General features: G+C 43.4%; 1 protein-coding gene across 1 annotated transcript in view; it reads right to left on the bottom strand.

Moving 5' to 3' along the window:
* LOC104536854 (integrator complex subunit 9-like) overlaps positions 1-15,496 on the bottom strand; it is a gene marked incomplete at its 5' end in the record, with an annotated part of 22,735 nt that extends 7,239 nt beyond the window's left edge. The window contains 3 exons of the mRNA XM_010179583.1: positions 8,272-8,439; positions 9,849-9,973; positions 15,325-15,496. Of these exons, the coding sequence (XP_010177885.1) occupies positions 8,272-8,439; positions 9,849-9,973; positions 15,325-15,496 (465 nt within the window). The remainder of the gene's footprint in view (positions 1-8,271; positions 8,440-9,848; positions 9,974-15,324) is intronic.
* Between the last annotated feature and the right edge of the window lie 336 nt (positions 15,497-15,832).

The raw sequence follows: 15,832 nt of genomic DNA, 5'->3' as shown, positions 1-15,832 counted from the left end.
TCTTTCCCTTCAAGTTTTATAAGCACAATAGCTCTTGGTTTACACTAGAGAGGGTGCAGGAAGACCGACCCAGCAGGGAGCTGAAGATGAGTTGGGAGAGGTGAGCTGCATCTTCACCCTCCAGGACTGGAGCGAAGGGGAACCACCGCAGCAAAGCCTACCAGTAATTAAAATCCCCTTAACTTTTAAGATGTAAAATTTGCTGATGTGTACATTAGATTATAGGATACGTATTTAGAAAGGGACACAGCTGGGTTTTTACATCAACAGTAAATGAGTATTTCCCAGATTTGCAAACTGTGCATAAATTGTGTAATCTCTGCATTAGAGGTAGGAGCCAGATCTGCAACTCTGGATCAGACTGGGGAAATCAAAGACATGAGACAGAGCTGTGAAGCCACTGGGCAGGACAGACTCATTATCAACTTAACACATTTCAAGTCCTTAGAAAAACATAAAGAAAGGATAAAGTTGTAATATATTCCTTGGGGCAGGGATCTGTTTAGTTCAGTGCTTGTGCAATACCAAGCACTAAGAAATCCTACTAAGGGGCCCATCACTCATGCCACTATACTGCAGTAATACAGTAAATGGAAGGAAAACTTAAATAAGATATCAAAAGAGGATCACATGCAGCTAACACAACAGCTTTCTCTGGTAAGACAACTGCTGAAGGAATTGGGGCAGCCACGGGCTGTGCTTCATCAAGGAAGGTACAACATGGGAAGTGACAAACTGTGGATTTCTACAGCAGTCCTAAAGTGGGGCAAGGGCTGGTTAAAATGAAGATATCCACAGACAACTACTGGGCTGTTGCTGCAATTCCTGAAGGGTCAGTCTTGAGACTATTCTCACTTAATTTTTATTAATGACCTCAGTACAGAACAGAAGGCCCCACCAATGTTTGTAGAGACACCCTTAATAGAAAGAAAGATCAGGCTATCACAGAAGCAGAACCAGATAACCTCAAGAACTGGAGGCAGAAAAACAAGATGAAATTCAACAGCATGAAATGCAAGGCCAGGGACTGGGCTAATACTGAGAATTTCTGCTGCGAGCTGGCAGCTGCTGGAAATGGCAGAGGTGAAGGGTCCAGGTTTATTAGTCCATCCCAGGAGAACCGAGAGTCACAAATGTGACACAGCCATGAAAAATGTAACTTCAGAAAATGCCAGGTAATTCTAGCAGAGATGAGCTACTGCAATTACATTGGGCCCAGCAAGATCTCACCTGAACTACTTGTAAATTGTGGGTAATTGAAGTTCAAGTAAGATATACTGAAGGGTAGAATAGGGCTGTCTTGTAAGAGGAAACTAAATATCTTGGCTTGTTTAGCTTAACAAAAAGAAAGCCAAGAGGAGAATTTGATTAGTCTACATAAACACCACAGGGAAAATATCAACAAAAGAGAAAATCTATTTATGCTAAAACATGATGTTAAGAATAAATGTGTGCAGACCAGCCATGAATATGCGTAGGCTGGAAATCAGGATGTTTCGAGCCATCAGAGACAGTGGGGGTTTGAACAACATTCTAGTGGGAACAGCAGGGGCAAAAGTCTTCACAATCTGAAGCTGGTGCCTTACATTTTATGAGGCACATTATAAACACTATTACTGACTGCAGCTGGGTTCTGGCCGTGCAACCCATAAGGGCACTTCCATTTCTAGATGGAAATGATTGCTTACAGCCTTGGAGCTTGCCAGATATGAAGAGATTCCCACCCAGAGCCTAGCCCCTAAAAAAGGATGCAGTTCTTTGGGAGAAAAACACACTCTCCAAAAGATTTTAAGCCCTGCCTGCCTTCAGAAGGAGTTTACCAGGCCCTAGTGATCCCAGTTTCACAGAGTTTTTTTACAATAAGCAATCCTCAGAAAAAACTGAACTGAGAAATCCCTCCACTCACTTTGCTGCTCACACACATCAAACCCAGCTTCTGGATGCAGAAAAGCATCTTCCTTGTGTACCTTTAATAGGAAAAGAGTGCCCAAATATCCTACATGCTTAAAAGCTGTGCAATAGCTCTTCCAAAAGCAGGAATGATCTGTAAAGTCAGTTTTGTAAACCGAAGAGAAAACATGGTCTTAAACCTGTCACTTATATTTGGATGCCAATGTCAGGAAGGGAAGACATTTTACCTCACTTCCTACCTCCCTGCCTCTTCACTATTTGAGTACCAGGAGCTCTGTTGCTGATTCACTTGAAACCAGACACAGAAATGCTCAAGAGATGATGCTGTGGGCAGTAGGCTCCAATAGATTCAACCTTGGCTCTATACCATCTGCTAAACCAGGCAGAGTCTGAGTGCAGGAAGTCTGCAAGTATCAGATCCTGCAGAGGAAACAAAAAGATATTGTGGTCAAACACATGCCCAGAGGGGAAAGGTCTAAGAATTTAAATATGCCCGTGGAGTAAGCATTCATGATGAGCAAGCATATTAAATGAGGCACAAGCACACTGCAGGCCATTTGTGCAGTAAAATGGAAACTGGGGAATCTTTCTAATGAGACTTACAGGAACAAGGGCATTTCCAGCAGAGAAGAACAAACATCCTAGAACTAAGGGCATCGATACAACCATTAGTGGGTGATCGGAGTCATGTCTTGTTGGGGTTTCTGCCTCAGATTTTACAGAATCTGAGTGTTTGAAATGGGATTATTAAATTGCTAAACTAACCCTAACTTAAAAGATCCTTCAGTCTCCGTGGGTCTGCGACAACTCTCTCTGGAGCAGACTTTAAAGTGTCATTAACTACAGTGGATGAAGAATCATGACATAAGTATCTAAAGATTTTTATACCATTGCTTGCAAATGCCTACATCTTAGCTTTACTCTTCCATAGAGCCAACATCTGGGGGAGAAATAAAACAAGCTGAAGAGGTAGTCCTGCAGTTTTGAGCAATGAAAAAACCCTCTTATTTTCCATGTACATGTTCCCTGTTCAATCAGTGGACCAGGGCTCCAGACCAACATGATGAACCTTGCCCAAAAAGCTCAGAAATCAAACCAGAAATATATGTACTGACCAAGCAAGAGGAAATAATCCGGGATGGGATTATAAACAGTAGTCTCAGTACTGGCTTTTCGCCAGTCCTGCGCCAAGAGACAGTTTTAAGGAGGTATTTAAGAAGTGCAATGTAGATTTATGGCTGTTTAATGAAGCTCTTCGCCAGTACGCTGCATAGCCTGGGAGCAGGCAGGAAACAGTTATTTGAGGAACCTACAAGACGACAGTGGAAGCCAGAACCAGCAGAAGCAGAAATCAGCTTCAAACCTGAATGAAAAATGACAGGTAGGGGAAGCAAGGATGTGAAATATCTTCAAAGGCAAGGCAAGCAGCTTACAGATGCAAACGACGAGTCATTTGAAAGCCACGAAAAGGGCATCAACCAAAATATTCAAAATATAGTAACTAGTTTATGGGTCAGAATGTCAAGTCTGAATGTAATGTTGTTAAAGCTGACTGGGAAAAAGAGAGGTGAGTGCCTGGCTAGAAAAGAGCGTTATCTTACAGCCAGCCAGCAAAAATGAAGGAGAAAAACTCCTAGATATTAATGTGGGCAGGCAAAGGCAGGCTGGGAGCAGAAAAGCAGATGGAAAGTCAAAAGGTGAAGTCAAACTCGGAGAGGGCCTGTGCCTGGATGAGGGAAGGGCTCCAGGCAGTTTTACAGACTGAGAGCTGCAGAAGCAAGCAGGATGATTATATTTAATTTATTTTACGGTAAGTGAGGCTATGGCACCTTTACACAAGGGGGAATAGTCAGAGGAAAAGGAATGGAGAGGTCAGGAGATCAGGTAATGTAGGGCTACCAAAATAAGTCAAGGGTTAGAAGAGAGACAGAAATCAAACTCTTTAGTCCCTGAAAAACTAAGGAAGGATGATGGAGAGGTAAGATGAAAGCCATGCTTTGCCTTTCCTTATCTCAGAAAGGAATTGGCAAGATCCTATGTGGAAAGAGAAGTCAAAACAAGAAAAGGGGAGGGTAGAGTGAAAACTACAGAATTATAATGGGCTGCCAAGTGGCTGTTTTCCTAATTCTCCTCTGCGATAGCTCCTTACAATTTCACTTCATGTCAGGCTGTGCATTGCACATTCACACTCTCCTGTAGTGGCCTGTGTCCTGAAGAACTCACAGAGTATTCTGAAAACACAGAGCCCTCACTGAAGTCAGTGTGCTGCTGACACCAAGTGATCCGCACCATTGTTCAGCTGTAATTCAACTGGAGGCACGTTATTTGCTCAGACACTACTGTTTAATTTATCTGTTTGCTCCAGAAGGTGTTTTCCATTTTCCCATCACTCTCCTGCGAATAGACAATGCCTAACCAATTTCCAGCAAGCAGTCTTTCTTTATTATTTTTTAAAGCGAAAGGCAGATGCCGAGGAGAACAAATTAGTTAAAGTGTAAAGGTTTCCGCAATACCTCGGAGAGCCATTCCAGGCTGATGCCTTGGGACTGCTAAAACCCCTCTCTAAACAAAGGCTGCTCCGAGTGTAGATCTCATCAACATACACCAGTCCGGCTTGACCTGACTTCTGCTCTTTGGAGAAGTGATTGAAATGTAGACGAGCTCTGGCAGCATCAGTAAATTTACATGAGTTTGATAGGCCACAATCTGAGCTACCAGAAGAGTTCTGGAAAGGAAATTGCACACTACCACTGCTGCTGTTTAGGTTTCAAAAGCTTGAAGAATTGAGACAGGAGTTTGAGCACACGTCCATGTCTGAGAAAGGATTGTGGATGCCAGGGGAAGGCACTGATCTGGACTTCACATCAGGAGACATCCTTTTATGAGACTTTTAGCTGCACCTCATACCCAAGTCCTAGCCCTGGAGCAGATCTAGCAATTTCCTTTTTTCCCAAGGTTTCATAATTCCAGTTTTGGCTAACATGCTTTTGACAAATAAGAAGCCTTTGCAAGGTTTGCTAGAAGCTACAAAATACCCCTTTCAACTGCCACCTGAGCCTTCACAGAACCCCAGAGCTGCTGGCAGCCCATATGAAAGAAATGCCCTTTCCTTGCAATGTAGGAATTCCCATACACTTAGGCACATTGAAGAGTCTTCCTGGATGAAATTATCGAAAAGGGAACATTAAGCAGCAAATATTCTCCACCAAGGAGCCTCATCTATGGTATTTGCAATCCTGTCTTGCACAGCCCACCCAGCAGAAGGGAAAGTTAAAGCCATTTTCTGCCTTGACTGGGTGAACCCTGCCTGAAACCATTTGCATCAGCCTCTCCAAACCAATATCCTCATGATCCCTCTGCACAAGGGGACAGACAGACAGACAGGGCTCTTCTGCTGGGAGAGGGAATGAGCCAAGCCATGCACGTGGCACAGAAAAATTACTAGGGAGGTAAGGAGATAACAGTGTGCTTATTTAGGGGGTTAGCATCAAAAGAAATACAGGCCACAGAAAAATATGGTCTTTTCCTCCTCCCAGTTAGCTGAAAACCAAACAATGATCCTTTGGGATGAACTGTTGGGACTGGTTACACAGAGTAGGAGGGATTACAGACTCTCACTTCTCAGCAGTTATCAGCCATGCTGCTAAGACCCAAAGACCAATGTCAGAGAGGATGGGAGATCACACACCATCCCTCCCTTGCTTACCAGCACTCTGCAGGTCAAGCTGGGAGCAAAAACCAGCCTCATGCGGTGATGTGATGAACAGATGCTGAAATAGGGATTGTCCTGAGGAGACAGTTTGGGAGCACTACAAATCTGGCACCGCTATTCCTCTAGCAAGTCCTCTTAAAAAGTAGGAGGCACACAACCACTGAGTCTAACTCCCAGTGAACCCCCTGAGGCAAACACCACCTCTCTGACACCAATGGGGAAGGACAGCAGCTTTCCTGAAAGTCTCAGAGCTGATCCGGTCTACCTAATTTCTGTGTCATCTCAAAAAGTCTTTTCAGGAGCATCATGACACACCAAGTAGCTGTTTGCAAAAGGTGCAGGTTTGGAAGCAGGGAGAATACCTGGGAATGGAAAATCACATGAGGGGCTTCTACTCCCTGAGCACAGCTAGCTTTGAAATTAGGACTCCTGTGTGAATATAATTTGGTGTTATCTGTTAGAGGAAAAACAAGGCCATTTCTGTCAGTATTCCTGTCTGTGCAGCTTTCTGCTCAAACTCTCCAAGGTAAAGCGAATGCAATAGAAACCAGCTCTTATTTGATGTGTGCTTCTTTGATACCTATTCCCAGGTTGGCGAATACCATATTGTCTACAGTGCATCCTCCCTCTAACATCTCAGCAGTTTTAGGAAGTGCTCTTATTTCTCTGCACTGTTTTTACCTAGAGCTACAGGAAGAATCCATTTACTTTAATGACAGACAGTGCCTAAAAACTGCTGGAGATGTGGCTTTGAGAAACAGAGAGCATTTTCATATTGCTGACAGACAACGAGGCTGAATCCACATGGGCTCAAGTGTAAAGGATCTTGCTGTGAGGTGCCAAGCTAACAAGAGAAATAGTGACTTGTTCCAATACTGACTTGTTCAATACTGACTTGTTTCAATACTGACTTGTTCAATACTGACTTGTTCAATACTGACTTGTTCAATACTGACTTGTTTTCAGTTGCAGTCCAGCCCCCTGAGCATGGCACTAATAAGCTCTGCCAGGGAACTCTCTAGTCCTTGGTGTCCTTTTGCTATCGCTTTCCAATGTGAGCTGGTCAATGGAAGCCACAGTTTACTACTCTTAGGTTTAACAAGATTCAAGAAAGATGCATATTTCCAAAACAATTAAATATACATGCCAGGATGGAGCTGCATTCAAGTATATTTTCTAATTAAAGAAAACCCCTCCTTGTCTCTGGCAGTGCTCTAACCAGTGGGCTGGGCAGGCTCCTACCACAATAAAATGAACACATGCAAAATAATAGGAATGGGTGTTGCAGACTGGCTGAGGGATTTTGTTACGTGGGTACCAGTTCTGTGCTTCATGTTCGGCTTAACTAAGGGTACTTTCTCCCACTGCTCTCTGATGAAAAGTAGACTCACACATTCAACAGTTTCCAAAGGGTAGTAACGCCTTCTTATAAAAAGCCACTGTCACCTTTGATCCAAGGACACATTTGTGCTGATTGGACTGTCAAAAAAAATATTTTAAGATCATGCCTGTTAGAATATGGGTCACCGTTTGTATTATGGGTACATTTATATTTGATTTACGGGCTTCATAAATTATTAATAGATGTTGCGGGCATAAGTAGTCCACATTATAGATGGCTTCAAGCAGCCCATCAACCTGTTGGACTTCAGCAGCCTGTAGGAATTAACCGTTTATTGAAACTGCTGCAACACAAATGAGCCATTTCACTACTATGTCGTTAACGTATGACTGAATATTGCTCCTCAAGGGAAATGGCATTTCTCACGGCAGGTACAGCTGAGAAAGGAGAAAGACAACTCGTGCTATTAACTCCCAGATTCTCTGGATACTTTCCATGGCCCTGGGCTGCTAAATCAACCTGCAGTGACTCTACTCATATTTAAACTGGAGATGACTGGTTTGCTTTATGGGTGGCTAGCAGAGATTGCCTTTTGTTCTCTATTTTGAGATGTGATAAATCCTTGCAAATAACAAGTAACCTGAACATATTTTTTCGCTTGCCATAATATTTTTTTCAATTCTCGTTAGTTCACACAGTGAAATCAAAGGGCTGGAGCAGCTCTCCTACAAAGACAGGCTGAGACAGTTGGGGTTGTTCAGCCTGGAGAAGAGAAGGCTCTGGGAGGACCTTATAGCGACCTTCCAGGACCTGAAAGGTGCCTGTAAGAAATGTGGGGAAGAGCTGTTCACTGGGGCATGGAGCGATAGGATGAGGCATAATGGTTTTAAACTATAAATGGGTAGATTTAGGTTGGATATTAGGAAAAGGTTCTTTACCATGAGGTGGTAGATGAGTGGCACAGGTTGCCCAGAGAGGTGGTGCAGGCCCCATCCCTGGAGATCTTCAAGGCCAGGCTTGATGGGGCTGTGAGCAACCTGATCTGGTACCAATGTCCCTGCTCACTGCAGGGGATGAGCTGTAAAGGTCCCCTCCAACCCAACACATTCTGTGATCCTATGAAATTATCTCTCAGAAATGCTTCTTTCTTAGCCTTCCGTTGGATAGAAATTGCTTTACATGATCACAGTCAACAGTAAATCACAGCCACAAGATATCGTTAGTCAAAGGGGCTACTGAAGCAGTAGCTTGAATTTGGTTGTGTAAGGAAAAGGCCACCACCTTTCACGCCACTTCTGTTACTCACTTCGGGCATGATTTCGATCTTCTCATAGCGCCGCTTGTAGGGCAGGGTCAGCACCTCAGCTCTGCGGTAGGACATCGGCGGCGGCTGGCAGTCTATCATCAGGTCTGTGCGATGGGACTGAGTGGGCGGGGGCTGAGTGTACTGCTCCGGGCAAACGACGTGGAGAGGCTGCAAAAGAAGAGCGTGGTGACTTATAAAAATGTTTAGTTGATTCTGTGCGCTGCCCCACAACAGCAATCGTTGCCATAAGGAGGTTTGCAGACTGTTGTTAGTAAGCTGATTTATCTGTATGAAAACAAGGTCCGAAAGATGCAATCCAGAAGATCCAGTCAGGATTGGAACAAAGTGTTCAAGGAGTGAGCAGCCTTTGCTTTGTATACAACAGTGCCCAGAGTAACAAGGCCTCAATTTGTGTCTTTAATTATCACTTCAATATCAGCAGTCATGTCAGCTGCCACAAGGAGAGAAAAAGCTAGAATATTGAATAGCTTTTTCTTTCAAACCCTCGTTATCTAAATTGGAAGCAAATGTCAGTAGTGGTGGAGACCATCACAAAATGGCACGGAGTGAGGCAGATGTATCAATATGCAAGGCTGCAGAAACACGAGCAAAATAAGCAACTTTGAGTTTTTATGACCTGTCAGCAATACCTTAACAAAGCATAAACAGGCCGGTGGCCACAAGGATCACTGCAGGATTTAAGGAAGACAAAGGACAAGACAGCATTTCTGCAAGCTATTTTGGACACAGTGTTATACTTCAGTAGTAACGTGGACAAAGATGCTTGTCAGAAAGACAGGCAATAGCAATTGCTATCAGTTGTGTGGTGATAAGCCAGGTCACAGAAAAATGAGAGAAAATGATCCAGACATTGTGAAGAGCTTTGGAAGAATATGGATTTTTGTGTCCAAGAAGTTGAAGACAGATCAAAGGGAAAAGCTCAGCCAGGAAAAAACCTGGGTGTTATTTTAATTATGGCATGACTCAGAAAGCAAATTCCAGTAGAAACAAATTGGATGGGCAAGGAGAGGCCACCGAAGCCAAAGTGGGAAAGCAGAGACTATGGGGATGCTCTCGCCTTCTTCCTAGACAGAAGAATTTGCATTTTGCAAATGGAGTAAGGAAAGCGGTGGATTTGGAAGAAACGTGAGAGTGGGACTCCAGAACAGCAGTGCCAGGACCAAAGCACGCATCAACCGCAGGATAAAGGGCAGAGGAGACTGTTAAAGCTGAGGGTGCTGAGGATACTCAGCACTCGGTACCCTTCGCATTAAGACTGTATTAGACACAGCCAGGCTTATGCATACAAACAAGAAAAAAGGAGGCAAGGAACACACACACCATTTGCTCTGTGCTCCAAGCTTTTAGGGATCTTCCAGCAACTCTGTGCAGAGACTGGGAGTCATTCCATGTTCATTTTGGAGCAGGATGATAAAGGAGAGCTCAAGGCTTTGTGCCCTCTCATGGAAAAAAGGATCTTGATTTTGCTATTGTTTAATTTAACAGTTGTTCACAATGGACCTATTTATTTTCAAGTGTGTGAGGAAACATAAGAAAAGGCAACAGAAATTCATTACCTGGACTTCTTTGAGTAATTTAGACACCTGAATAAAATTCAGTCTTGTGTCAATGGGACAGTAAACACACTTCATCGCCAAAGGTTGATAAGGAGCCAGGGCATCCAGATAAGAGAAATCCGGTTCTGAAAAGAGAAATGTTGAAAACGCTGAATGCCTATTAAGAACAAAGATGGTGCAATTCCCCTCTGACTCCACATTCCAGTCTAGACAAGCTGTGGTTCAGCAATGGTAATTCTATCACAGATTTCTCTTCCCTTCTTCCTTCCCCCGCCCGTTATTTTCAGTTCATTTGATGAAAATTACGCCCACAATTAGTCGTACCTTAATCAAGCAACAGAGCAATATTATTTCATTTGAACACATTATCGTGTGATTTCTATAACAAATTTAATCAAGACAAAAACATAATCTCTTCTTTTTAATCACAGCCTGTAAAAGAAGGCAAGACATAGAAAGTTTTGGTATCATAAGGCAACCCAAATGCCAGCTTGTTTTTCACTATGGCAAACACACAGCATAAAGATTGGATTTTGATAAACTGTACCAATGCCCTCTGCTACAGACACACTACTTCCCAAGTTCCCTTTTTCCTTACAGCATATACATATATATATATAAAACAACACACACACAGATATAGATAGATATATATACACACATGTTGAGATATATATGTTGATTTTTTTTAATCCAAGTGTCAGGTTTAGACTGGTGGGTCCAAATTCTAACATAACCCATGAGGTCCTGTAGGGAGCCCTTTCTTGTTGAAGGGACAGGAAATTGGGCCCTTTATTTTGCCAGCAGGGCAGCTCTAGTCCAGGCCAGTATGAACTGAAGGTTGCTTGCAGCAGGGGCTACCCAGAAGGATGATGGGCTGCGATAACTTTATTACTTGGTATCTTTATTAGACCAGCAAGTCTCAACTTCCTTTGTACTCTTCTTATTGACTTGTAAAAATCAGATTAGAGGTCTGCCAGGGAAAAGTCATGCACTGAATGGTCTTTTACTCACACAGAGAGTAGTACAACATTGAGAATACTACAGAAAAATACTGTTTATTCTGGTGAATGAAAAATATAGGTCTCATAGGTGACACAGTGTAGGATACAGAGAGCCACTTGGTTCTGGGGGCCACCGACTAATGATGTGGACAAGCTTGTGCCATCATTATCTGCCTGATAATTGTGGGATAGATAAAGTGCACAAATGGCATGCTAGAAAAACTGGTAATAGTTTGGTAAGTATAGAATGAGAAAAAGAGAAGGGGATGCACCACAGGGCCGCAGAGGACAACCTGCAGAGAGAAGTGCAGTTGCAAACCACCAAGCCTTGCTAGAAAACAGTATGAGGCGTTCCTCTGGTATCTGCTCAGGCTGTGTAAAAGGATGAATTAAAGGAAAATTAAATACAGAGACTTCAGTCTTGATTTCGAACATCCCCCTGAGGAGAGCACCGCCTGGATTTCGCATGGAGACAGCAAGAAAAATTGTCCTTGAAACTTTACCACAGGAAGTTCAGCACCCAGCGTGGCATCCGACATTCAATGTTGGGCCTCATTCTAGTGATAAAAGGCATGTTAATTGCTAGCCTAAAAATCTGCCACTGGCTACGTATCAGCGATCACGATGTGGTTGTATTTACCCTGCAGGAACAGAATATCCCGTCAGCCAACGACGCAGACGTTTGGAACTGGCAAAGGGATAATTTTCCCAAGTTTAACACAATTGTCACAATAACTGCCTGGGAACATCAAAGTGAGAAATAGTAACAAGAAATGATAGTGGTAAAAGAACATCTTCGTAGATGCCCAAAAAGGCATGAATCCACAATCAGGAAGTAAGAATTATACTGGGCAAAAAGCCACGCTAGTTAAAAGCAGATGTGTTAGCGGCAATGAAACAAAGCCTAAAAATATCAATGTAAAAAATAGGAGTTAATGGCAATTAAATTTAATAGCGATGAAGAGAAGTCTAAAAATAAGAAGACCGAGAAGGTAGCTCGTTGAAAAATCATCAGTGGTCAATGAGGGTTAAATCAGAAGCCATTTTAAAACTCATTGTGTAAACCAGAAAACTGAAGCTTGGCAAAAGTCCTCTGGTAGATACGTACAAGGAAATTGCAAATACGAAGTCTAAAAAGTTATCAGAAGAGAGCTTTTCCATCGCATCTGGTGTTGTGGATGACACAGAGGTTTCACTGCTTGCCTGCGAGAATGCCAGGAGGCAGCACCTACTCTACATATTTTTGCATCAGTAGGCTCAGACAATCTACAGACGTGGATTTTTCGAGCTAAGAATCCAAAATGGCACCAAGTTTGCAGTCTCTCTGATCAACTAATACGAACGTAAGTGGAAAAGTGAGAAATCCTACTGAAGGAATTCTAACGCAGGACTTTGACATAACTTGAGCTGCTCTCCCAATGACTTTGTGTGACACAGAGGAATCGCTGGTTTGAAACTACCACAGACCCCGGAGTCACCTGTGTGACGGCAGACAGTGCCTGCCAGGGACACACATTGCCTTTTTCTGACAGAATTACAGGTCTTTAGCTTTTCCCCCCAAGACATCTGATTTACCACTGTGTGACACGGAGTTATAAAATCTCCCGCCATACAGCGCTAATGTGGCACGCATGAGCGGATTTTAAGATCTCCCAGGGAGTTCGTTTTTAAAGCGTCGCTGTTATCGGAGAGAGAGCAAGAAGCAAACTTCTCCCTACCACGTTTTCTTCTGCAATTTCTTTGTGGCTTAGCGGGATTCAATATTTTCCATCAATAATCTATTCAACATTGCTTCAGAGGTAACATTTGCAGATGACACAAGCAAGCGGAGCAGCTCTGCCGCTCGCTCACAGCCGGGGTCCTGTCTATTGCTTGCAGCTGCTGCTTTCGCCTGTATTCTCTCCTAGTTGTTTTTTCACATTACAAATTGGAAAGGTGGGGACTACGTAGCTCCTGTGGACTGAACAAGCGGTGTCATCATTAACAACACTGCACGGCCTGTAGTTTAAAGGTTGGAATTACTTGAAACTAGGAGTCTTTCACAGGAAAAGCCAGAGCATCAGCTGCCGTCACTCACTGTTTCAATGGACCAGATTTCTTTCATAACTACAGGGGATTTTATCTTAAAACAGGAGAAGCTAGATAATTAAATCATCAAAATCCTGGGTGGCAGTGGAGGTGCTTCAGACTTCCACTGGAGTTACTAAGAACAGAAGAATTTCAGCTGCTAGGGGTTTCTGCAGACAAAGACGTCTCTGTTCCAGCTGAGACACTCCTAAGGAAGCGGGGATGTCCTGCCGAGGGGATGCGCCTACGGACAGAGACAGAAACCGCCGTCCGAAACCCACGGATAGACAAATTTAGGAAATAAACCACCAGAAGTTCCTGGAATCTCTGTGCACCCCAAGGTCACGACAACTAAAGCAGATCTCAACTGGAGTTTCGTTTCAAGTATATACTGGGAATGAATCTCAAAGATCACGACCTAATCTACCCAGGGGTTGTTACGACCGCTATTCAGATGCCATTAACAGCTTGCCAGGGCCATCCTCTAATAGAAAACTGCTTTATTTCCTCTCTTCGCAGAAGGATTACATTTTAATACCAAAAGGTCAATTACCTCTCCCTGCAAGAAGGCACGGAATAAGAGTTTTTGCCATTAAAGGCCAGTTTCTGACCCCCTCGCTGATGGTGGGCAGCACATTCAGAACATGATTAATGCTCCTGATTTCCTCTGCACAAGAGGGTGTACACGGTCTGGTTTTAATTGAAGCCCCAACTGCAGCAGAATTCGCTGTTTCCAAGACAATGCATATCTATATTGCAATTTTACCAATTACTGTAATTAGGGCATAGCTCCTGAAACCGCCTCAAAGGGCAGGAGTGATGGGTACTGTAACAGCTATGACGGTAGTGCTGTGGTACCGTGCACCATTTCTCAGAATAAAAGGAGTTTGGATTTAAGTGTCTTTAGCAGGAACCCCCTCGTATCTTCCCTCTCCTTGCAGCAGGGCTAATTACACACTTCTTTAAATCTTTCCAAATTGGTTTAACAGTATCATGATAGTGTGACACTTTTTGGGACCAATATTGTGAAAGAGTCAAAGGGACTTGCTCATCACTAGCCTCAAGTCTACAGTTAAAGAAACAAAGAGCAAAGGAAATAACCCTTTCCCAATTCTCTTTAGGAGGATCTTTTGCTTTAGGAGGTTATGTGCTTTCCAGCAGTCCTACTCACTAAAAAGAAGAGGAAAATAAGCTTACCAGTGGGACTCCATCACGTCTTTGCTGTGGGTTTAATCAGTTACTCAGCGTTGTCCTCCCCATTTCTAATTACTTTGTCCTAGTCCAAAATCTGCACCTTTTTTATCTGGTTAAGTTATATATAACACATGTCCTAATTAAACCAGAGCTCATTATACATAAAATCAGTAGCAATGACCTAAAGGATTATTTCCCTTCTCAGGTCTGAAGAGGGCCCACTGCGGGGGGAAGACATGGGGTATAAAGAGGAGGCACCTGGACAGAACATCAGTCTGAGGGAAGGCCTTGAAGTACTTTTAAAGGAGAGCAAACAGTGGAAGATGTCCCCTTTGCCAGATTTCACAAAAAGCTTCATGTTCTCTCTTAAACACTTTGTCTTGCTGTTAATGACTGGTGCGGTGCAGCTGCGCTGTGGATCTCAGACCATAGCTCGCTCTGAGGTGGCCAGGGCTTGATTCATTAAATCCATTAAAAGCAGTGTCAGCACTAGAAGCAGACTGGGAGACGTAAAGGAATTTAAAAGACTTCTTGTGCCTCTGGCAGCCTGAGTCATTGAGAAAGGTAAGAGCGTCCCAGGGTATGAGCTAGAGCTGTGCCTTCAGCTTCACATACAAATGTGTCCATTAGCCAAAAAACATCTGAAAAAAAAACCCCTCAGCCAAAAGGCAGCAATGGCAGAGATCACAACTGCCAGGTCTGTGTGGGGCGCGCACTTCTGAAACAGCGGAGGTGACAGAAACATCTTTAGAAACAGCCTGGCTGCTTGCCTGAGGTTTGGATCAAAGGGCAGAAGAAAGGGTGAGGAAAGGTTTGTGACTCTAATGGAATATGGAGAAGAAGTGTTTCTCCTTCCTGACCAGCATCAATTAGGTCTTGCCTGGGTTTAACTTGCAGCCAGCTGCTTTTAATCCAGAAATTAATTTCCTGTAGGCATTTTACTGCTGTGCATAACAAAGATTTTGCTTAGAAATGGCAGGAATGGACTCTGCATGGCAAAGGTCGGCTCTGCAGGGCTAAAATGAATTAAATGGCACAATAATTACATTCGTCCCTGCAGACAATCCTGGGGTTCTAATTTAGATGAGCTCTTACTGAAGTCAGAAACTTCTGCCCCGGAACAAATGAGTAAAGCCCCTGGGACGTGGCCACACTTAACCACAGTGCACAACCTGTTGTTAATTTGATAATGACAACTGCATCTTACTTACCTGTGAATATAACCGTGTTCAAGCTAGATTTTCCCCATAACTCCATGAAATGAACCACATCCCCAAATCTAAGAGAGGGGTGGCCGGTGAACACAACACAGGGCTGCTTGAAGTCGTTGCTGAAGTCTCCATGGATGCTGGGATAATGTTTCAGTTTGTTTGTCTGAATGAGCTGAAATAAAAACAGGAATCCAGACATTACCAACGTTTCTGTAGTTCAGTGTATTTATTTACATGAGATTATAAATATTCTACAGTTTATTTCTAACTCATCGCAGAGCCCCTTCCTGCATATCCCCTAGATTTTCCAGCAGATTTAGTCATGACAGTTCTAAATGTTATGAAAAGGAAGTAGGAGTAGGGGGCCAGGTGCCTCCAAGTCCTTGCTCTCACTTCTTTGGTACCAGCAGGATGGTAACGGAGAGAAAACTCTGCAAACGCTCCCTGCTTCGAGTTTCCTGGAGTGAGCAGAGAGCTCAGCTGCCAAATTCCAAATAAGCAACTTTTT

The sequence above is a fragment of the Mesitornis unicolor genome, unplaced genomic scaffold (genome assembly GCF_000695765.1).
Source record: "Mesitornis unicolor isolate BGI_N332 unplaced genomic scaffold, ASM69576v1 scaffold15842, whole genome shotgun sequence".
In the NCBI taxonomy this organism is placed as follows: Eukaryota; Metazoa; Chordata; class Aves; order Mesitornithiformes; family Mesitornithidae; genus Mesitornis; species Mesitornis unicolor.
Note: the sequence above shows the minus strand (reverse complement) of the source record. Positions and strands in the feature narration are given on the sequence as shown.